This window comes from Phaenicophaeus curvirostris, chromosome 1, assembly GCF_032191515.1.
Source record: "Phaenicophaeus curvirostris isolate KB17595 chromosome 1, BPBGC_Pcur_1.0, whole genome shotgun sequence".
In the NCBI taxonomy this organism is placed as follows: Eukaryota; Metazoa; Chordata; class Aves; order Cuculiformes; family Cuculidae; genus Phaenicophaeus; species Phaenicophaeus curvirostris.
The window spans coordinates 66,601,100-66,625,230 of NC_091392.1; the positions used below are offsets into that span (position 1 = coordinate 66,601,100).

Here is a 24,131-nt window from a genome sequence, read left to right on the forward strand (position 1 = left end):
CCCGGAAGCGCCGGGGCCATGGCGGGCGCGGCGCCTCAGCGCCTGCCGCTCCTCTTCCTCCTCTTCATCCCGCCCGCCGGCGCGGCCCTGCGGCTGCTGCTGGGCGCCGAGCCGCCCTTCAGCTGCTCCCAGCCGGTAAGCGCGGCGGGGGGATGCGGGGTCATGCGGGGCTGGGCTCTCCGCGGTGCCCGCCGCGGGCAGAGCCAGGGAAGCCCGGTTTACCTGTTTCTTATGGGGAGCCTCCGGCCGGGGAGGCAGCGGGGTGGAGTCTCAGGAGGTGCCCGAGGACGGGTCTCCCTCTCCGAGCCCCCCAGCTGGCAGGGGAGGCTCCGAGGTTGTGGTCTTGCCGCTCGCCTCCATCGTCGAGTCAGTGACGTTGCTTATTTCAGTACTGGTGCCTGTTTTGGTGAGGTTTGAGGGGGGTCTGTTGTGGTTGGTGCGGGCTGTGCGTGTCAGAGCAACTACAGGACACGCGCAAAACTGCCTGAGGTTAATGTTAAACCCTAACCGTAAACACCGCAGGATTAGCCTGGCCGTGGGGTTGGCTGCCAGGAAACTCCTGTCACCAAACATTTGTGAGGGGCCTGGCTGAAATCTGCTCGAACTGCCTGAAGTTACTGAGCAGGATGTGAGTGTCTGCGGAGAGCTGAGGTTGCCTAATGTCCTGGATTTTTTAACCTGTTCCTTGCAGCTAAGGGGTTTTTAGGAGGAAGCAGGGAACCTCTGCTGAAGGAGTAGGTAAGCAAACACCATATCTACTTGAAATTTCAAAAGGGCAGGGTTTAGGTTGCCTTTTCTCCCTGTGAAATTAGACCAAGAGGATATAGATTGAGAGCTGTGGATGTGGTGTCTACGTAAAATGAGGCTTAATCAGCCTGAGCTAACTTTGGCAGTTTGAAGTGTGAGCTATTAGCCTCTGTCTTTCTGGGTTTTCTGAGGGATTGTTTAGGTTTTGTTGGGGGTTTTTGTCTTGAGATACATGTAAACTGTGTGTAGGAGGGGTAAAAGATCTGGGTTTGCTTTTTGTTTCTGTTAATATAATAGTGGTGCACGCATAAACAGGGTGATGCGTAGCTGTCTTCTAAGCTAGAAAGTTTTATATGTCATAATGCACTCTTAGCAATCTAGCGAAGGCAGCCAGTCAGAAGTAGCTATAGACACGCATAAATCAAAATGCATCCTTTGGGATGAAAGCATCTATAATCCTTTTCTGTACATGTTTCCTATCTTTTGTCTGTTCTGCCTCCTTTCCTAATGTTTGTCCATATATTTACCCCTGTTTTACCTGACCTCTGCGCTGCTGCTTTCACTCCTGTTTAAAAATACCCCAAGAAAGTTGTCCAATTGTGCAATTTTGGAGTTACAAAGTGCAAAATCTTAGTAAAGGAGAAAGAGTATGTTGCAATATTGTTTAAGCATCTGACATAACTACGAGTGTCCCAAAGGTTGTTAGTCACGCAGAGCTTGAGAGCGGGACATTAGAGTTTCTGCGAGTCCTTGGATGCTTGGATTTTGACTGACTTTGTCTTCCTGGCTGAGCCTCTTTTTTTAAGTGAGCGTGAACCACAGTAACTCGGTGAGGGGTTTGTCAGTACCTCAACAGCTTTCACCAAGGACATGTGTTGCTCATCTCTCCAGGTGTGCTTGTAGATCGGTGAATGTGTAAACCTGCTGCTTTGACCTTTTCTTTCAATAAGCTCTTATCTAAGATGCAGATAGACTTAAGAAATATGAGTTGTCTTAAGCCCGTGAGCAGCCTCTTCAGAAGCAATTGAGAAGCTGCTGACACATCTGGTAAAAAGTACCATCAACTGAAGCTATGGCAGTTAAAAATTATTTCCTCTTCCCTTTCTGTCGGTTGCACTGTTCTGAGAGGATGAGTCAGTAACCCTTCCAACGAGTGACTGCAGTGTGGTTTAACAGGGAAGCAGCTACTGAGCAGGGTTGGTGAGACCCACTTCCTTTTTTGAACCCAACACACTTGCACTGATGTTGCCAAGTTTTAAGCAACAGTGGTTTTGTTCAGCAGAACTCTCACGTGGCACAGGCTGTTTTCAAGATGCAGTGAAGGGAAAGTGTTATATCGGTCTAGGTAGACACCTGTCAGTTGCAAAAGTAAAACTAAGTGGTCATTAACAGCTCATCTTATTAAAATGCCAACAAATACACTTAATGGGCCTTGTTCACCACTGTTCCATCAAACCTGCTCAGCTGTAAGACTGAATAGGACAGCTGCAAATCCAGTTCCTTCTAGTAACTACTATGTCATCTGCAGGGAGGTGAGGTACAAGGTTTTTTTCCATGCACGAGGAAAAAACATCCTATAGCTTAAATACACATCTGGTTATTCATCATCAAGTGTTTAATCACTGTGTTCGGCCATAACTGTTTCAAGGGACAGCATACATTGGTGTCCTGGAGGAATACTGTGTTTAACCCTACCCGCCATCTTTGAGGGACTGGATAGGCATATGTATTTTGATCTTTGAAGTCTATCTTGCCAGCTTGTTGTGGATATTCACTAAAAGTGTCTGGGGAAGAATTCTGGCATCTCTAATGAAGATGGTGGTGCCATGTGAGGAAGACTTTCCCTTATCCTTCTTTACAAAGGTGTTCATTTTGCCTTTGCTGTTGACTGATTTCTCTCATTTCCCCTCTGTGGTACCTTTTTGCTGTGTAAGATGTTGCCATAAATTGTGGTCAGACTTAATGCGACCAGAGTATTTCTGAACTTCTTGGCATGAAAAGGATCCATGATCAAAACTACCAAAATATGATAAAGAAAACTTTGATTTTTGTGGAGAAACTTCAACTTTTGAGTTTGGATTTGATTTTTCTGAGAATCTATATGAGGGCAAGAGGAAAACTTAGAAACTACAGGGAAAAACACAAAAGAAGTTTTGTTGTTTTTGAAGTTTAGTTGTTTCCTACCAGCCTTACACAAATCATTTTTCAGCAGTTATTCCTGTAATGTGGTCATGTCTTATTGATCACTGATCCTTTTAACTGAGGAGTTGGGAAAGGAAAACTACAGTAAACTTCAAATCAGCCAAGCCTCAGAAAACATGTAGAATGGCTCATAGGTGAGAGGCGGATCTTGGAAAGCTGGAGCCATTCCCATTTAGCAGCTGCTCTTTAAAGGAAAACTGGACGCTTGCCCAGCTCACGGCAGTTTTTTTGCTAGTCACCACAGCATCCTGCTGGGAAATCTTGGCCTCCTATTAATTTAATTGAATTGTTATGACATGGTGCTGTTAAACAGTTTCTTGGGTTTTTTTCAGATTCGTATGGTTCTCCAGGGCATATGTTCTGGTTTTTTCTGTGTCATAAGCATACAAAATCTTGGGAAAAGGAGTGAAAGATTTTCTTACCTTTCTGTGAAAATACGGCAAGTAAACGTGAAGAATTGACTGTGCCTATCATCCTCTGCTGATAATAGTTTCAGGCGTCACCTCATAGTCACCTTGTTCTCATATTTATGCCTCCTGTGTCTATAGTTTTGCTTATTGGGCCTGAAAGGTAATAAGAAGCTGATAAGAGAACATCTCAGTTTAAGCCTCTTTTTTAATCACGGGCAGAGCGTATTGCCTGGCTGCAGGCTACATCTTTAGCATTTCTGCAGAGCTCTTAATTTTTATTCCTTCTCCTCCTGTTTGTCTGCTTGTCCATTGTATGCAGACTGATCCATCTCAGTTCTGTCAATGCTTCTTACATGCTTCCAGCTTTATGTGGGTGAGCAGAAACAATCGTCGCTGTACATTCTATAGTATCATCTAAATCTATGCTCCTTCATGTAGGGAGGTTAGGTGAAGTATTTCTGCTGACCACAACTTTGTTAATGCATTTTGAATGAGCCAACACATCAGATGAAGTATGGGGTTGGTTGGACGTTTACAAGGGAAGACCAGCAAGTATGCCCCCTGGAGCTGAGGAGGTAGCCAGTGCAAATCTGGAAGTAGTTGAATTATTTTACTGCAAAACTGACTTGTCTTTTTCTTCAATTGCTTCCTGGTTTTTGGATGTCATTCTCGGGAGCTACACTTTGTTGGTATAAAAGTGTGACCGGTTTACCCGGACAGTACCCAAAAACGAGATGAGGATTTTCATGGTGACTGCTTTGTAGGTATCCTTTGGGGTTGATATATCTCTGCCTGGATTGTGGCTTTACCTCATCCTTCTGTTATCTTTGCTTCCTTATGCAAACAGCAAGAAATTCCTGTCTGGATGAATTGTTGTTCTGGGCACCTTTGGCTGTTAGATCATCCCTGAATTGCTTTAGGGACTGGGAAGGGAGTTGATCAACAATTGAGTTGGTGCAGGCTGCCAGGTGATGGGAGAAACAGTCCCCCCTTCTTGTGGTAAACCTGCTGAATTCTTGACTAACTGACGGCAGTTTAAAACACTCCCAACTTAGTCAGCTGCACATAAAAGAAGGTTACCGGCACAGCAGGTTAACAGGCATGTGGGGGGAAAAAACATATGTAGGTAGCCCCTTGAAAATACTGGGAGGGTTGGAGAGCTATGGCACACCAGAAAAACTTGCGCTCTGTCCCCATAGAAACCCAGTGTTGAAAGGTAAGAGATGTCTTAACTTTCAGTTCTGAATCCTCATCAACTGACTGATGGTTCCTGATTAAGCTCTTCACTTCTTAATGAATGCCAGAAAGGACACAGCATCATTAATGTTGGGAACATCATTGCAAACTCTTTACCTGGGATAATAGACCTGGAGGAAGAGATAATCCATTTATATACTGTGCTGGTTCCATATTGGTCATAAAATAAGAAAGGGGAAAAGCACTTCCTCACTTAACTGTGTCTTATCTGCTAATGAACAGAAAAACACTCAAATATGTTGCTGCTCTTTAGGTAAATAATGCCTTATGATTTATATAAGGGCTTTATGATGGTGCAATTTATAATAATTGCTGATAACTGCAATGGAGCAAGGACACAGTGACTGAATATTAAGTGACAGATTTTAACAGAGGTCATTAAATTACAAACAAAAAAGGTATTGTTAGTAGACAGTTTTTTGTTGCCTACTGTGCGTTCACCCCAGCCAGCAGCTCACCCCCACACAGCCCCAGCTCACTCTATCACTCAGTGGAATGAGGAGAGAATTGGAAGGGCAAAATCAAGGAAACTCATGGATGGAGATAAAGACAATTTAATATGTAAAGTAAAAGCTGCACGCACATGCAAAGCAAGACAAGGAATTCATTCACCACTTCCCATCAGCAGTCAGGTGTTCAGCCATCTCCAGGGAAGCAGGGCTCCATCACACCTAAGTTACTTGGGAAGACAAGCACCATAACACCGAGTGTGTCCCTTTCCTCTGTGTTCCCCCAGCTTTACATGCGGAGCAGTGTCATATGATCTGAGGTATCCCTTTAGTCATTTTCGGCCAGCGGTCCTGCGTGTGTCCCCTCCCAAATTCTTGTGCACCCCCACCCTCCCTTCTTTGGGGGAGCAATGTAAGGAACTTTAAAGGCCTTGATGCTGTGTAAGCACTGCTCTGTAATAACTAAAGCATCTCTGTGTTATCAACACTGTTTTGGTCACGAATCCAGATCATGGCACCATACTATCTGCTCTGAAGAAAATTAACTCCATCTTGGCCACTGCACCTGCTTGTGCAAGGGGCATTGTCAGGCAAAATAATTTACCTAAGAAAGTCTGATCAAGCATTTGAAATATTTGGAGTAAAATTTTTTTCATACCTTAACCTGCTTTTCTATGCTGGTAGTTACAATTCATACTTCTCTCTTTTTCAGTGATTGTAGTTTAGCTAGTTTAGGTTTGATCAGTATTTGCTTACTTGCTTTCTAGGTTTTTACTTTATCAAAGTTGCAATAACATCTCTATTGGCTATACTTGTAACCAATTTTTATTAGTCCAACAGGATCTAAATACTCAGTGGAGGATTTTTCTGTACCTTTGTCTGAAATAATTAGGTGCAGTATAATTGTAAAACTACAGTTAAGGTTAAATTGGTATTTACATTTAAATTGATCAAGTTGATTCCCCTAGTTGTGGCTGCTCTGACCTTTTAAGCACAGCAAGAATAGTGACAAGGACCTCTTATGTGTCCTTTCATACTGGCCTTAAGTTCATAGATTTATTTTGCCATTGGTTATGTTAGAGCTCCTCTGCTTCACCCAGGGCGCTGCTATGCAGCTTTTGGGGCAGCTTTATCCCAGTGGTGCTGTCTGATGCCGGTCTAGTGTCTATGAAACCTTAGCTTTCCATGCCACAGTGGAGGGCGTGTTCACTACTGAGAAGGCACAGCTGGTTTTTTTATCACCCATCCCTGAAATGTAAATAAAGCCTTGGATAGGCATGGCTACACCGCATTAATAAGCCCCAAATACACTTGGAATTGACCTTAAGTTGCAGAGAGATTAAAAATCCTGCTGCCTTGCCTCCTCTACTGGAATGAATTATTTTGTGGCAGTGGTGTAACAATATCCATCTTTATATGTCAAGACATAGGAAACAAGTGGGAGGAAACCTTGCCCTCATATTGATTTATGAAGTCAGTGAAAACTTCAGACTTCTTACAGCTGCAGTTTTGCATCACATTACCCAAGCAAGCGCACGTTTTTTCCTGGTGACCATGAGGTCTTACAGTGTAAATGAAATGTACCTGGGGAAAGCCAGGCAGAGCCCACGTAATTTCTGATTGCTTCTTTGTATTCAGGACATCTTTATCCTTATGAAATATGCAAGTGTCTAATTCTGATTGAGTTTTTTTTTATTTTTTTTTTCTTTATGGGCTGCCTCTCAAATATATTTCTAGAAAATAAAATCCCACTTTCAGGCCTGGCACTTAATAAATGTTAGTCTTTTCCCTGTATCAGGAAAGACCAGCCAGAGCTGTAGTAGGCTTTCAGTTCAGGGGATACCCTGCTGCAGGCAATCCTAGCTGGAGAGAGCTCATGCTTCCAGTCAGATGGGCATAGACCTTGCAAGCATTATCATTGTGACCACTGCCAGGCAGCAGTAACATAAAGCAATGGTGTTTAAAAATATACCCATCTACTTCAAGCAGTTTTTAATGTCACATTGATTTCTGTTTCAGCAGTCCTGGATTTTTGAAGGTTTTTGCTATCATCATCTTGCATTTTTGCCTCTCCAATTTCTTTCCGTTATTGTAACTACTACTGTTACACATGCAATTCAGCTGTGCACAGGTCTCATGCCCTGTGTACTTTGATTTTCTGATTAAAGTTTTGTGCAGTGTTTCCTGGTGTTTAATTCTTCCCGTCTGTATGTGCCGCTGTTCACTGAATTGTGTTCTTCCTGCTCATCTCCTGCCACCAAGCAGAAAATTACTGTCAATCCAGTTTCTATTCAGAGAGTAATAATATTCTTTCTTCTCCCCCACAGGATTTAAACTGCCTCGTAAGAAACAGTAAGTAATTTTTTTCTTCACTGTACTTTTCCCACAGGATCATGCTTTTTTTTTTGCTTTTTTTTAACTGGGTTCACGCAGGGAATTTTTCCTGCTAGAATTGGAGAGATGTAAAGTGAAGCACTGCTATCATGCTTTGCTTTGGGAATTTTCAGTTTGGTGCATAATCAGCTCCAGCTAAAAGAGGAATGAGAAATTAAGTCTTTCAGGATAGAGTTTGGGGTGGGGTGGGTGGAACACAATGCAACTTGTTTAGGTTTTATTTAAAGCCGAGGTAGTCAGTTTTTAAAGGAATGGGAAGTTTAGGACAAGTTTGTCTGTAAATGTTCATTACAAGCTACTATATCTATGATAGGATTTGAAAAATTAATGTATGAACTAGAATAAAAAGGGAGCATAAAGAGGTGTGGCTGAGAGCAATTCCTCTAAATTATTTGGTATTAAGTCCAACAAATTAGGTCTTTAACCTAAATGATTCTGTGATTCTATGAACTGGAAAAGGAAACTAGAATTACTACAAGTCTCGCTGAACAAATATATTGGAGACACCAAGTGTAAGGGGTCTCAGAAATGGTCTCACTTAGTACAATAATGGGCAACGTTCTTTATAAAGGGAGAATGTTTTGCCTTTGTCCATTTGGTACGCAGAGGCATCTACATGGCCCTGCAGGGTTCTTTGACCTTTCTTTGCAATTCTCATTCTTGAGGCTCATTTCTGCCTCGGTGCCCAACCCTGTATCGTACTGGCACAAGTATTTTTATAGCCATGCTTGGCATGCCAGATCAGGAAGATGATTATGCTGCAAATAACAAGATTTTAGACTTTTTGGGCAGGAGAGAAGTTGGGTGGGATCAGATTGGATCACATTTCCCACTGGCAGATTACCATTGGAATACAGCTTGACAACACAGCTAAACCAAACTGCAGCCCCACTGTTAAAATGCTGCTTTATTTGAATATTTGGTTGAAATTCTGTTTTATGGTTCTTGTTATGGTTTTCTACTCTAGAGAAAAGAATATTTTTAGTGCAGAGTACACTCTTTTCTGAAAGGTACTTTATCTTACCAGGTTTTCTACAGTACTTCTGGGTAGAATGAGCATTTGAGGATTGTCTAATTACTTCCTAAGCCTCAAACTGTACTGTCACAAGAAAGGATAGCACACACTTTTCCCTGTTCCCATATTGAAAGTGTATTTGGGGTGTGGGGAAGGAGGGGCTGATTGTGCACTGTGTAGTGGGAAAGTGCTGCTCTTGGGTATCTCCCTGCCAGCATCTGGCTGTGCACTCCCACTGCTTCCCCGGGGACAGTGCCAGTGGTGGTGGGCTTGCTGAACCACGTCCTTGAGCACTGCCTGGCAGTAGCTCACCAAAGAAATGGGGGAGTCTTCCCTTGACAGGTCGTTTTTATGGACCAAATCATCACACAGCCTTGCAAGGGAGTAAGTGGAAAATGTAGCCAAGAGAGCAACCTTTCATTAGCAGCGTGGATTTCTGTCAGTTAAAACTCTTAGCAGGACATGTTTTCCTCTTGAGGAGTCAAACCTACAATTTTTTTTTAGCTTGCTGTTCATTATTCTCTTATCAATATTACAGTGGTTACAACAAATAGCTAATGAATATCATACTGATCTCTCCAAAGCCTGTATAATAATTTTACCCTTTTTCTTCTTTTTTATCTATTCAGTGATCACACTAGCCTGTTCCTATGATTCATAGGCTGCATGACACAACTTATGCTCAGTAGTTTTTCTGCTAGTTTTTCAGCAATGCTGTCATAAATAAATAACATTATAAATTCTCGTTAGGTGAATATGGCCCACACAGCATGTGCTGAGGTGTATATCACGGTGTGTCAAGAAGTGTTTTGTCTGAATAGGTCCAGTATAGAAAGTGACTCAGTTCTGTTTACCTTGACAGTTCTGCCTTCCCCTCCCTGCAAGTCCAATGGTTATATACTCTCATCAGTTGTTTTTTTTATATTTTCTTTTAGATTGTTGATATTCTCTAGAAAAATCATAGTGTTGGGCCTAAGCTTACCCTCACAGAGCTATTTAAAAGATTCAAACAGTAATGATTTCCCACTTGCAACTCCTCCTTGATTTGTCAGCCTAGTTCTTCCTGTATTTGTGCCTCACTGATATTCAGGAGAGCTATTTAATATGCTGTGATAAGTCAAATGTCTTACAAAAGTCTAAGTAGATCATGTCTAATGCCTGTCATACCTGATTTCGTTTTCTGATGAGATTACAGGCCCAGTTTTCCCTAAAGCTGTATTGACTAGCATAAATTATTTTTCTGTCCAGAGAGCTCATTGAGTTAGGAAAGGCATAGCAAGCAGTCATTGGAAGCTGAATTCAGATGTATATTCAAACTAGAAGTAAGGCAGTTTTTAAACAGAAAGTAATTAACTATTGAAACTATTTCCCTGGGTATCTGACAGACTTCCCATCATTGGAAACCTGGAAATCAGTACTCGTCTTCTAACATAGGTCTGTTTCAGCAGCAAGGTATGGTCTTGATGCAGGACATACTGAGTAAACTTCCTTGACCTGTTTGACCTGACTACATTAATTGTGATAATTGCTAATGGATCTTAAGGAAAAGAGGAAGTGTGAGTTACTAGAATGAATGAGTTCAGAATATTGCAGACAATTTATAAAGTACTTACATGCTGAAAACTGCCCTTCTGAGCTGGGAAGCAGTCTGTCACCCAGTTTTGCCTACTGGGTAATCCTAACCCTAAGCACGGACCACAATTGCAATTGAGTAGAGGATCCTCATCCCCACTCTAAATGGTGGCTTTCGTTTGCTGGACAGGTACCTGCATGGAGGCAAGCTGGATGCAGGTTCCCAGGTGGACTCCTTCTGCTCCAAGCAGTCTTGATGTCTCTTCTGATGTTCTCCATCAGGTGGATGGCAACTTACTTCCTGTGCTTCGGATAGAATGGAAAGTGGCCACTGATGGTAAGGGGTAGTTGTTTAATATGAACATAAAGCAGAGGAAATGGGTGTGATGTGTTAAGGTTAGGGAGGAGAATTATGACGTGAAGTCTGTTACTGATCTAGTCATGAAAGCAGACCTTTGAAATTTGGGGGGGTTCGCTTCTTCATTTTGTTTGGTTTGGGGGGATGATTTTGTCTTTTCTTGGTGACTGAATTGGAGCATTGTGTGTGCTGGGTATTCAAGAACTTAAAATTTTTCCACTAGTGTGGGATAATACTTAAAACAGGAACACAGGTAAAAGTGGAATCAAGTGACCCACATCTTTACTATGGTGTCATGAAGGCACCCACAGGACAGTCACTGAAAATAATGAGGATTTACTTAGCAGTCTGACAAAAATAAACCTCAGGCTTGGATGTGAGTTGGGAATTTGTACTACACAACTGCCTTATGAATTCCAAAGTTTTGTGAACAGTCCTCTAGAAGGGTGACCCAAAACGTGCACACTCACTCGCAAAAGGAAATATCTTCTGCGTACTATTGAGAGAGATGGATTCTCACTGGGATTGTCTGTACCAAAATAAAAATATATTCGCTTTGGTGCCCAAACCGTGTGAAGCAGCCTCGAGAGGCAGAGCGAAACGCAACATTGAAACTGTGGAACTGCCAGGGTGCCTGAAAGGATGAAGTTGCCTTCTACTCTGCTCCTTCATTTGGAGCTCTTCCTGTGCAAGACAGACTTTAAGCTGATAGTGCTGTTAGTTGACCCTGCATGCTCACCTTTTCATGGCTAGTGGGATCCCTAGCACTTCAAAGGAATAAGGCTATGACAAGACTAGGCACAGTGGTAATCTCTGTGGAGGCTGCAACCTCTGTACATGAAGATGACATCTGTCTCTGTCCCTGTGCCTGCAGCTAGCATCCAGTATCTCCAAGGGGCAGAGCTGGCTGTTATGCAAGTGAACAATAATCAACAGATCTGTGCCCAGTATGACTTTCAGAACAACTTGCCACTTCAGGTCCGTCCAGACGGAGGCCGGGTGAGTGCAACGGGCTCCAAACTGCTTTTTCTAGTTGATGGGTTTGTTTCTGCTTTCACTGTCATACAGTAAGGTCTTTGATTACAAAGTGTAGGCTGTTAGCGTTGATGAAACAATCAAGATATTGAGCTTTGAGACCTACTGTTGTTTCCTCTTTGTTTTACGCTTGTTTGTAACCATGTACAAGCTGCTTTCTTATCTTGATTTCTCTTTCACTCTTCCCATCCTTCGGGTTTTAAGAATTGTTGCTGTCATTGCCTGGCACATGTTATCATTCTGGATGTTGCCTAAAGCAAATAATTGTAGGAGATTCTGTATTCTGCACAACGGCTGTGACATGTGTAGCCTTCCTTTTAACTCAGCCCTCCCTTTTACTTTCACTTCTTTCTTATATTCTCTTGCTGTTGAAGAAAGCACCAGCCTTGGGGTTGTCCTTTGGCTGACACTCAGTCTAGGAAACTCATCAGAAAAATGCTACACATCCACAGCTTCCTTTATGATCAAAAGGATCATAAGTTCGTTCCTTAATGCTCAGAACTGGGCCATATTTGGCTTACCATCTGGAGCCAGTGTCTTTCCTAGAATTTGCATAACACTGATGATATGTGGAAAACAGAATAGTTTAAGGAAATATATATGGAATAGCCAGGTAAAGAACTACATATGTATAATTGCAATTCCAAATGCTCAGCACTTGCATAGCACTGCAAGATTCACACCACACTAGAATTTCAGTCTTGAAACAGCATATGTTAGCCTTGTTTCCTTTCACTTAAAAATGTAATTTAGTGGAAACTCTACACAGTTGTTTGGCATGAGGCTGTTGTATCAGTTCAGAAATTCCGAGAAATTACGGTACTTTCTCATTCTGAACAGAAGAATTTGAGATAGACCAAGGGATTGGTGTGTTTAATACATCTGAGTTCCTTAGTCAAGCTTTAGATAAAAGGATATGGGATGAAGGAACACAGTGGAGCAAGGCCAAGTCAGCTGTTAATTTCAGTGCCTTTGTAGGACAACATTCTCATTTTAAGTCTTTGTGAATGTGTTTTGTTTTCAGTGGAATTTCACTTTTGATCGTTTTCAAGTGGAACCTGGCCAGACTTACCAAGTGACTGTGTACCACCTGCCCAAACTGGGTGTAGATGGAGACTACAATCGCAAATCCACATCTTTCACAATGCCTGGTAAGAGAAGCTCTAGTTTGCTTAGGCCTCAAGCTTAGGACTGTGAAGGTTTGTGGACCTGTAACTGGGGTGGTTTTTGCAGATCTGTGAATAGTAAGTTTGGCAATAGGGTGACAGTATTATAAAAACCTATTGCTCTTTCTGGAAGCTGCTGTTTAGAAGGTCCATGATGCTGGCCTTATCTACAGTATATCCAGAGTACACGTATAATCTGTGCAGGGTGTTGCATGCATGTCTCACTTTGTGAGGCAGCAGCAGAGATTTCAAACTCTGATCAATCTGCTCCCATCTCAACTGCCCTGCCGTGGTGTTGGTATTGGCAAGCATACCTGGCTTCCCTGAAGCTGTGATCTGGTTACCACCTTGCTCAAATAGCTCTTGGTGGCAGGTTTTTTTTCCTCATCTAAGACTCTCTCTTGTCATTTATAAGAGCAGCTAGAGCTTTAGAGCCAGCTCTCCTCTTGCTGAGGCGAGACTAGGCACGTGACTGAGAATTGCTGAAACGTTAAGTATTCTCTGTAATTTACATGTGTCTTTGACCGGAGATATTTAATTTACATGAGTGGGGTTTTAGAGTAATGTTTCATGCTCTTTGTGGTCTACTGCTGTAACTTTTACTTAATTTCAGATCTTTCAAAGTTGCCTCTCTCCTTGTGTAAGCTGAAAGTACAGGCCAAAATTTCCACATCAGAAGGAGTAAAGTCTGGCTTCTAGTATTAAATTTAGACAGGTGAAGTTTGATTTCAAAGGCACAGCTCAGCATAATTTACCAAGAGACTTGATAGAGTGTAGTGTCTGACCTTTGTCTATATGAAAATTATCCTGTAAGCAAAAGTCTTTTGTTGTTTTCCCTGAAGATGCTGAGCATCTGCAGTGGCCTCTGGCTGCACTGACTAGTTTATAAATACTTGGCACTTGGTACAGCTTGAAAACTGGTTTGTAGTTTTGTTCTTAACTTGCTCATCTTTGTCAACATGATATTTTTGTTATAAAATGGCAAAGGATGTGGTGTGTCAGTCAAGGAGCTGGAAAAGGAAAGGGAACACTTGGTTTTCTGTTCTGTTCTGCTGCAGAATTTTGCTGCTGCTTTGGAACAAAAGTCCCATCAAGGAGGTCTTAGTTAGGTGTCTGGCTTCTGGGAAGAAAATGTTTTTCCTAAGTGGAAGTATAATATTTCTGACTAGCCTCTGGTCTTTCTTGCAGGCTGCGAGGACCCTCTAATGAAGAGAACCATCTCCTGTATAGAGACAGGTAAAAATTTGTTTGAATCGTGTAGCTGCAGATACTTTGTTGAAATGTTTATGACAGCTGAGAAACTTGGGAATATCTGCACTCCTTCCAGGCAGCTTGTGGGAGCCCAGGATCCAGGGTAAAAGCCTAGATGACACAACTCTGCTTGTGAGCTTTAACCCATGGACAGAGTCAGCCCGATACCAAATTCATGTGGCCAGTTTCCTGAAAGAGATGAAGTGTAAAATGATCACGCGTGATTTCACTGAGGTAATTAGCTTCCTAAATTATATCTTCTGTGGTAATTTAGACAAGCATTTATTTAATGGTTGCTAAACAAGATGTTGGAGCCATGTTATAGGAGATGTGACCAAATGCAACTTGTACAGCAATTTCCAAGGAATTATTTTCAGAGATTTTTAGTTACCTTTAGAAAGGGAAGCTCTATTTCAGGAATTTGGTGGATAAAAGATCAAAAAGGGATTTTATAACGCATGGTGCAGTCTGTAAACCTCTGCAAAGAAAATCCAAATTTGCTATTTTGCTATCTGGGCTTTATTACCTTTGTCAGGCCAATGTCTGGGGGATAAGGCTAAATAAATTAACCAAAATTGAGGTATAACGTTTCTATAAATCGTTAAAGTAGTTCATCAAATGTGATGGCTGGAGGAGAGGGGGAGTTAGATAAATTTTTTACATCAAGAATAAGTGGTTTTGTAGCAGATGTTTCAATCAAACTGAGAATCAGTTACTATAGGTCTTACAGTCTGTGTTGTCGAGAATCTCAAAGTAGATATAAAGTGTCTTCTGGCATAACAAATGTCCCCCTCCAGGCATCTGAGGGAGGAGAGATGTTGAATGTTTGGTACCAGTCCCCACCCTTCCTTGAGGGAGGGCAGGGCCAACAGTGCTGTGTGCATGTTTCCCTGGCAGAAGGGAAACTTCATTTTGGAGTATGTATCTGCTAGTCATTGTGAAGAATATAGTTTGCCATGATAGTGGTTATGTACAGCAGGTAACAAGGACAACTTATTTGTCTGTTCTAGTGTCAGAAGCAGCAGTGCTGACAGCATTTTAATTAAACAAGGCAGCTTGTTAATGTTTACACACTATGTAACTGAAGACATTTACATTGTTAAGAACTTGTAAGTTTAAGTTAATGCATTTGAAGTTACACAATGAGAAGCATACTTACTTGTTTCATGTTACCTGTGCAACCTTAGACTGCTGTCTTAGCTGTATTACCATGTCTGGCACACGGGATGCCTGCAGTGGTGGTGGCCAGGCCACTTATCCATTTTGTTCATTGTGGGCTTCTTGTTCACAAAAGACTTCTTCGGACCACTGCATGTTCTCATGTCAACTTCTTTTCTTTTTACCTGCTTTTGTTCCATTTTCTTCTTCCTCTTGTAACTCGCATCTGACTTCTGCAGGGTGGGTTGCAGCAGCAAGTGAATGTCACAATCAAAATAGAGAAGAACGTAAGAGCTTGCTGTGACTATGAAATACAGGTAGGATCTCACTGTTGTCCCTGTGTTATTACTTCACCAAAAAGTCAGTAAGCAGCTTAGGAATGTTATGCTTTTTGCATGGTGTTTTGTTCTGAGATTGGCTAATCCCTAATTGCCTGTATTAGGGAAATTATTATTATGGCTGAAAGAATAATTTTTTTATATAACTTTTCTCTGTGGACAGTGGCTTTTCCTTAACATAGGGTTGCCAAGTCAGAAACTATAGAGTGGAAATGGCAAGTGTGTGGCCACGGGATCTTGTTGTTTTCTTAATATATGTGTAAGAATTCCTGATTAATCTTGTTTTCTGAAGGGAAAAGGGAATTCTGGGTCCCAGTGCTAAAACAGAGGGAATATAGAGGCGGGGGGAAAGTAAAGTGGGGAACAAAACTGCTTTTAAGAATAGCTTCTGTTTTTTGAATTTCTTTTAACTGCAGATTCAGCCGTTTTTTGCAAGCTGTGGCACGGACTGTCTGAGACACTCTGCTTTCATCCCATGTGCACCAGCTCCAAGTGAGAACTGTTCTGTAAATTAAATTCCCATTGTCTTACAGATGAGAGCTGAATTTTTAACCTAACTTTTGTCTTTTGCAGGTACAGAGCCATCAGGTAAGAAGTTCTTCCACTACTCTGAAGCTTTTCTTGCTTCTCTTCTCCTGTCATATAGAATTAACAAATTATCATCTCTGTGAATGACCTGATGGGCAGGAAATGACCCCTTGTAACACTGAATTCAGGGTGAATTGTGTTAGGAGTTACTTCACCATGGTGTAACAAGGTAAGTTCTTGTTTGCAGTGTTGCTCTGGTTTGAGCTTAGGCAGAATTAACTTTCTAACTTTTTAGCTAAGTCTTATCTAAGTAACTTCATTTGCTGAAAATTAACTACATGTTTTTCAGACAGTGTCAGTCTCCAGGAGTGCTAACCTTTAAAATTTATGATTTATCACTGAAGAAACAGGTCATTAGTACTTCCTCACTCATGGGGAAGAAATAGGGACCACAGCTGCTCGCATTCAGCCTCCAACCAAGCTGGGAAGAGGGGCTAAACCATGACAAGTGTGAACGTCGAAGACCAATTTTTTAGAGATGCTTCACTTGCATAAAATTCTTTGAGAAACAGTTTTGACAGGAAGAGTCTTAATATAAAATACTTTCTGTCACTTTGCTCAGTGTTAAAAAAAATTTGCATAATATAAAGCAGCTTTTGGAGAGAATAGCTTGCATATATTCATTTTTATGAATGTTGAGATAAATTATGTGCATAATGATTTGACATCTTTTTTTGGCTGCAACGACACCTGTAAAGAGCTAGTTTGCCCAAGATGTAAAAAGAGAAAAACACCTGTAGATTGAAAAAATACATCACCCAGAATGGTGATATTTTTTTTTAAGATGGATTACTTGAACAAGCAGGACATGGGCAGCATGGCTGTCAAAGCTGGATAAACGTTGCTGTTAGAAGAAGGCTATTATCTTCACTTTCAATCTACTGCACATGTGGTTCTTCATGGGGCAATTTTATGTTGTAGAGCATCATCATGAAAGCAGGAGTTTGTTTTGATAAGTGGCTGTGACGTGTTGAGAGTGTGAAGTGCTGAGCTACCTGTGGTTTTGGGCAATGCCGGAGTCATTCTCCCCTGGTCCCTGCTGCCCAAGAAAGACCTGATCTTTAGTTAAACTCTGTGTAAAGCAATGTTCAAGCACTATTTTTGTACTGCAGGTGACATGTTTATATGGTTCTACTGGTGTATCACTGGGATCTGTGTGTTACTGGTGGGGTCGGTCATAGCAGGTGTGATTTGTATGACCAAAAAACGAGCAGGTAAGACTCACTTCAGCTAGGAAGAAAAGATTCAATGCTAAAACTGTTTTTCCTACTTCTGTACCTTTTCCTATTTCTGTTTTCTTCCTTGCTGTTCTGATGTCTTGCCACTGAGATAATGCCTATGTAAACACCTTCTGTTTTACACCATGGGACTTGTAACATCCCAATAGCATCCACCTAGTTAACTAAAGTCTTTTTCATAGCGCTTCAGAGCTTATGAGGGGACTAATTCCTAGTCTTTGGTCCTGCAACCATGAGGCAGTTAACAGAGTGAAACTGTGCAGTTTGCTGGCTTTTTTTTATCCGAGAGGAGTAATTGAGAATCTTTTGGGAAACTTTTTAACATCAGGATGTAGCTAGGGACATTTTAGTTGCCTCTTCAAACAAACGTCCTAGAGGAAAGAAAAAGTTACCTTTAAAAAAGCCTCTTCTCTTTGAGGAGAGGTAGCGGAACAACTCGGGTTCTGTCCTTCTTGAGAGGCTGTCCAAATCTGGCAGATATGGAGAAAATTGATTTTGAGTGCATTCCTTCTCCTTTCAAAGGAAAGGTGTAGCAAGGTACACTGCAAAACTGACTGTAGAAGAGTCTTTGTTCATTTAGTATATTTTTTGTATTAGGCTTCTCCCTCCCCATGTCTTTATCCCTGCACAGTTAAAGACTGGGTTTTGGGGTTTTTTTAAACCAAATCTTTGGAAAGGGTTGTTTTAAAGGTTTAATCTCATTTCTTGGTTTTAGAACTAACAGTGACTTTCTCTGTCTTCCAGGACACCAGCGAGAGAAATGGAACCACAATGACTTGCAGACTGGTAAGTTGTCCTGCCTGTGTTTTGTCAAGGACGCATAATGCATTCTGGAAGTCTCACACAATTGTTCACAAAGAACTGTCATAGGCTCTACTACTGTATAGGTGCTTCTCAAAACCAAAAGATTTTAGGATCTTTTAGTTTAGCTAAAACAAACTTTCAAATATCCGGTAGCCGTGGACAGAAGATATGGAATTTGGAATGCCATGTTTGGCAGATGGAAGATAATTTCTTTGTAAAGTGGTGAGGCTTCTGACCCAGCTGAGGCTTTACTGGCGAGAGAACCCTTGCTAATCATCTAAGCCGTAGCAACAGGAGTTAGTGTTGGGGTGGATGCTCTTGGCGCTCCAGCACATAATATAGCTACATTTGCAAGACTTTCGAAGCATGTGTAGTATTTTTGTGTGGTGAAATTTTGTAAGCCATCCAGGCATTATTACAAATCACAGCTCCTCTGTCTGGACTTTCATATTAAATTTCTGCAATGAGATGTTGTCTGCATGTGTTACCAAAATAACTTCAAAACTAGTAGTTGCTAGAACCTTTTGTTAATATTGTCCTGTGGTGATTGCTGCTGGCTTGCACCATTAAATTTTCAGGAATGTGACTGGGATGAATATTTTTCTGTCTTTCAGCAGCACCATATTCCAACCTTCCTCTGCCACCTTTGAAGCCTCGAAAGGTTTGGATTGTGTACTCTGCAGATCACCTGCTGTATGTGGATGTGGTGCTGAAGTTTGCAGAGTTTCTGATGACTGTCTGTGGCACTGCTGTAGCCTTAGATCTGCTAGAAGATCATCAGATCTCAGAGCTGGGGCCGTTGCCCTGGCTTACTCGACAGAAGAAGGAAATGGAAGACCTATCTTCAAAGATTATCATCTTATGTTCACGGGGCACCCAGGCTAAATGGCAGGCCATGCTTGGGAGTGAGCCTGTGTGTCTTAAGCAAGATCACCAAAAGCCTATGGGAGACCTGTTCACCCCAGCCTTGAATTTGATCCTGCCAGATTTCAAGAAGCCAGCCTGTTTTGGAATGTACATAGTCTGCTATTTTGAGGGGATTAGTAGTGAGGAAGATATACCTGATGTGTTCAATGTCACATCCAGGTACCAACTGATGGACAAGTTTGAGGATATTTATTTTCGGATTCAGGACTTGGAGAAGTTTGAACCTGGGCGCATCCATCGAATCCAGGAAATCACAGCTGAAAATTACACTGATACCCCTAGCGGAAGGAAGTTGAAAGAGGCAGTAGAGAAGTTCAAGAACTGGCAGACTGAGCACCCAGACTGGTTTGAGAGTGAAACCATCTGCTTAGATAATGATGACGAGTTGCAGTCCCTAAGCAGAGAGAGCCAGGTGGATTCATTGCTAAGCAAACAGGGTGGAATTGTGAAACACCAGCTGCACCTACGGGAGCCTGACCCTAACTGCTGTTATGTTGTGAACCTCCACATGCGTGAAGGTGAACACAGAGGCTGTAAACTGCAACCTCAACTTAATCCATGTGGGGATCTGATTTCTCAGACTATGGTGCTTCCTATGGATGAGGCTTCTCTGGTTCAGGTAGTGGAGCCAGTCTCTTCCATGGAAGATAGAAATATACTTGCTCATCACGTGCTGAGTAATGAGGACTGTATGGAAGGACTTCCTCTTCTGGAGTCAAGGTTTCCTATGAGGAATAACGTCATCCTCCATGAGGACTCTGAAGTTTCAGTGGTAGATGATGACCAGAGTCCTGAAAACCTTTCAGGTGAACTGAGACACCATCTAAGTGGACTTATGTACTCTCTTTATCAGCAGCACGTCATTCCATCAGAGCCATCTCTCTGCCAAGAGGAGGCTGGCAGGCAACAGCAACTGGTCTTTGATGACCAGTGCAAAGACCAAAGACAGTCAGTGCAGTCAGACCAGGGATACATCTCCAGATGTTCTCCTCTGCCTCCTGATGACCTTGTGGAGGAGGAGGAGGAAGAAGAAGAGGAGGAAGATCGGGAAAACCAGGTGGTTTCCCATGAACTCTCTCCAGAGGTTTTGAACAGCCTAAAGAGCCTTCAGCAGCAACTGCTTTTCCAGGATATTCAACAGAGCTCTGACTGGGGATATCCAGCTGAGGTGATGGGCAGTGGCCAGTCTTTGGAGGACTGTTAGGCTCGATTTGGGGCCTGCTTCGTTTGAAATACAGGGATGGAAGGTGGTAACGCACACAGTGCTGGAACTGCATTTTCAACACCGTCTTTGTCCTTGTATTATCAATGACCTACTGGTGGCATCTTCCTATCTCCTGCTAAGAGACAGGATTGCCCAGCAGTCTGGTAACATTGCTTTCAATCTCTGGAGTGAAGCAATGAATATCAGCCATTCGAGTGAAAGAACAGGCAGTAGTTCTCTTCCTTGGACAATGTATTACATTGAATCTTCACCGATGAAAGAATTATTGTGGCTTATTCACTTGTGCCTTCAAAATGCCATCCAGCTGTACTGGTTCTATTGCACTGGATAAAAGTCACGGACGGCATTTAGAAAATAGATATAGATAACATGGCAAAATGTGCATTGCCATTTTAATACATGTTTTGTATATTTGGTGGTAAATACTGTGTTAAAGATGTGTGCCTTGAACTTCAGCTAGGTTAGGGCTGTCTCTGCCTGGTTGATACACATGTCTGGAGACTTTCCTTTAGCTCTCATTCATTCACTAGGAACTCCATTTTCAAATGGAGTAACTGAGCTGTAAAAGGAATAAACTTTTAATTAAAAATCTCCGTAACTCTCCCTACTGGGAAGTACGTGATTGAAAACCAGCAGTAAGAGGAAGGGGCTGGGGGGGGAAGGGAAGAAGAGGGATAATATACAAAAAATATGGGTTTCAGGCTGCTTATACAGTTATAAGAAGAATACAGGATTACTGAATCGGGATATCTGGTGTATTTTCTAATGCACTGCTGCAGTGCTTTTGGACATCCTGGCACCAGTGAGACTTGAACTGAAGATGTAGATAGTAACACACAATTAAGGAAATGAAAGGCAGTTTCGGAGGGGAAGGAAGTGTAGCTTCAGCAGATGCTATTTTAGAGTGGAGATTATAACTGTTAGGCTGAGCTAAAATGAATGTAAAATGCATTTATGTGGGTGTAAACTCAAGCACAGATAGTTCATTGTGAAATACTTTATATTGACTAAAGGGTGCACCTTCCAGGAGCAGCAATGGTGACTGTATCCATTCCAGAGTTTTTTGAAGGTTAGGCTTGATGCACTAGAAAAAAGTTTTTCCCTGCCAGTCATTGCACGTTGGCCTGTGTAGCACTGACTGAGAAGCGGTCTAGTCAAGGCTGGCGTTACCCAGTTTAGCGTGGTTTCTGTAGTCCAGCCTGCTGGATAACAGCTTGTGAGATGTAAATACATCTAGGCCTTCCTCCTTTGTCCAGACAAGCTTGTCATCTTCCTGTCCTTCTAAGTAAACTTGTCAAAAAATGTTGAGAATTTTATTTTAGCTCTTAAAAAAATCTGGTATCTCAGAAAATATGCTCTTTTGACTTGAAACCAGTATTGTAATATGTATATTTTATAATGTTTATAACTTGTTTTACTCCTTAAATTAAAAAACAAGAATACTTTTTGGATATATTTACCTAAATACTTATGTCCTCAGTTCTGCCTAATTCATTACGTTAGTATTTCTTTTAGAGAGCTGAGAGCTAGAACTGAACTGCTTGACATGCCAAAACCTTCTTGCAAAGTGTTTTAATTGTGTCCAGTTGAGCTGGATGCAGCTGGGAGCCCTCGTGTGTGGGAAGTGCACGCTTCTTCAAAATGGGTGTTAAAGAAAGTATTATAAGTGTGTTTAATTTCTATGCAGGGCTGCTCGGTGAGACAGGACTGTTAAGACGGCTTGCTTTCTCTACAGCCGGATGTCTGGAAAGAGTAACAAAGGGACGGTCCCTGCACTGATCCAAACTTAAGACTGGCTGCCACCTTTATTTCCTGTCTGTACAGGACCTAGAACCCGACAGCAGCTGAGCAAGAGGCAGCTGTGATCTCAGTGCTTCTCCAATGAATCAAATTTGCAGATTATGTGAGCAGTTGTCATCTTGATGCTCCCACTCCTTAAAGTTTCTTTTATCTTACAGCAATTAACATGTAAATCTGTGGTGGGTTTTTTTTTTCCCATGAGCTATTTTCAAGTGCTGTGAATTCCTATAGATCGTTTAAATAGGAAGCTCGGAACTGTCATCTGGATTTTCTTGCTGTAGTCATTCACTTCTCAGATAACTCCCTTGGTGTCACAGCTTTTAGAATTCACTTTCACTTACCAGAAATAAGTTTGAGAAAAAAATCCAGACACTATTTTAACAATCCAACATGAGGAAATCAAGTTAATGCATCTGTTGGTCCTTGAGTGCAAAATTGAATAGCCCAACGGTAGTCAAAGGAGGGAACAAATGAGCAAAATCAGTCACAAGTTTCTAATTTTATTTTAACAATCTTGCTTTTTAAAAAATACAAGTTCTGATTAATGCCAAGGGGATGCCAAGAGTCTGTTGACCACAGGCCCTACCTCTCACTTCAGATTCCCCTCCTGGGAGTAGTAATCTCTTTTGTCAGGGTAGCAAAGAGTAATAAAATGCTAAATAAGTGTGTTGTGTTACAAGGCTTGTAACAGAATCCCAAGGAATGTATGTCTTAGTATGGCACAGCTTCATTTAACAAAGTGTTATTGACCTGGAGCAGTGATTAAATGTTGGCAGAACATCCAGTAGATGTGCAAGGTGCATCGGGTGAGGTATCGTTTGCACTTTAATGGTACCAATATCTGTTTCTGCTGCAGATGGATCTATTATGTGGCAGAAGGGTTTAAATGGAAGTGAGAGTTCGATTACCTAAGGAAGGGAATTCAAAAGGTGAAGCAAGTTTATAAACAAGACTTTGAAGAGAGTTAAATGTTTCTCCGCAGTCAGTGATGTGGCAGCAGAGCTGCACTTTAATTGCAAAGGGGCTCCTGTATAACAAACTACTTGGAAAGCTTTCTGCTCTCCAAACAGCACACTTACCAACAACCTAAAAACCAGGGCACTACGAAGAACCACCCTTTCTACAAAGGAATTCTACACAGTAAAATCATTGTTTTGCAGGGTCGTCTGTCCCAGGTAACGCTTGTATCCACAGCCAAATTTGAACTGTGATTTTGCTGTCAATGGCTTGAATTATATGCCATGGCTAGATAAATTTCAATTATGCCATTTTCTCAGTTATGTCTTAAATGGAAAAAGGCACTCACTGTTGAAACAGCAACTTTGTTATGTGCTGTGAAGGGGTACTGACAAGTAAGACTTGTTAATAATTCTGCTGTGATCCTTCTAGTGTCTCAACTATGCTTACGCTTCAGTGTTTCAGGGATGTCCTACACGGTTTGGTTCTATTGTGAACTTGGCTGTAAAAGCAGCAAAACGTAGTTGGGGGTAAACAGCTTTTTTCCTACACCTTGTTTTTGGCAGTTGTTTGGGTTTTTCCTTCGGCTGTTTGAAGTATGGAGTACTCCTAGGTACAGGTATCATCTCATTCTCTCTCAAATAATACTGTCCTTCTTGCCAAGCTTTTACTATCTGTTTAATGCTGGAAAAAAAGGAAGGTGCAAGGAAACGAGTATCTGTACAACCATAATATACCTGTCACTACACCTCCCCTGGCCAGGAACTTAGCATCCCCTCGACACATTTCACATCACGTAGGAAAAGTTCACAGTACCAAGTTTTACAATCACAGTCACTCACAGCACCAAGATTGTCCAGACAAAAAGAAGTTACTGAAGAGAAAGGCCACTGGCCAAAATTCACACAATTGCCCACGTGTGGGCTCAGGCTAAAAATAAAGCACTGGTGGGAAAGTTAAGCCCAGCCTTTGCTAACTCTCCATTTGGCGGGGGGAGAGCAGCAAGTCGCTCATCCTGGCTGCAGCTCTGAACAGAAGAGCGCTATTGCCCATTTTTTTGTAGGGTTTTTTTCTAGCCCCTTGAAAACTCCTCAGCCACCCGACAAGTTGGGGGAGAAGAGCCCCATGGCACCCCGACCTGTGCCAGTGGGAACTGGAAGTTACCAGCCTGTAAACATTTTGCCGTAGCAGTCCACGGGAGCAGGCAGTTGATCCCACTCTGTGAAAAGGGAGGCAGGAC

The 24,131-nt window shown here is 42.0% G+C and overlaps 2 protein-coding genes across 9 annotated transcripts in view; one reads left to right on the forward strand and one right to left on the reverse strand.

Moving 5' to 3' along the window:
- Nucleotides 1–23,194, forward strand: IL17RA (interleukin 17 receptor A). 2 transcript variants are annotated; one of them, XM_069861527.1, is made up of 13 exons: nucleotides 1–135; nucleotides 7,393–7,417; nucleotides 10,237–10,383; nucleotides 11,279–11,403; nucleotides 12,464–12,590; nucleotides 13,794–13,841; nucleotides 13,933–14,090; nucleotides 15,254–15,331; nucleotides 15,769–15,844; nucleotides 15,926–15,940; nucleotides 17,053–17,154; nucleotides 17,923–17,964; nucleotides 18,597–23,194. In XM_069861527.1, exons 1-13 carry the CDS (start codon nucleotides 19–21, stop codon nucleotides 20,111–20,113), a joined length of 2,577 nt encoding a protein of 858 aa, XP_069717628.1. In that variant the 5' UTR covers nucleotides 1–18; the 3' UTR covers nucleotides 20,114–23,194. The 2 variants fall into 2 exon arrangements, with proteins under 2 accessions (XP_069717628.1, XP_069717638.1); XM_069861537.1 differs by having other exon boundaries at nucleotides 18,600–23,194.
- The window catches only part of MICAL3 (microtubule associated monooxygenase, calponin and LIM domain containing 3), a 571,168-nt gene that overhangs the window by 70,510 nt on the left and 476,527 nt on the right, over nucleotides 1–24,131 (reverse strand). The window lies entirely within an intron of this gene.

Bases quoted from the DNA above. Each gene is read 5' to 3' on its own strand.
- IL17RA (XM_069861527.1), top strand. From the start codon at position 19: ATGGCGGGCGCGGCGCCTCAGCGCCTGCCGCTCCTCTTCCTCCTCTTC. The intron at 7,418-10,236 runs GTAAGTAATTTT...TTTGCTGGACAG, and splicing joins AAACTGCCTCGTAAGAAACA to GTACCTGCATGGAGGCAAGC. The intron at 17,965-18,596 runs GTAAGTTGTCCT...TCTGTCTTTCAG, and splicing joins CCACAATGACTTGCAGACTG to CAGCACCATATTCCAACCTT.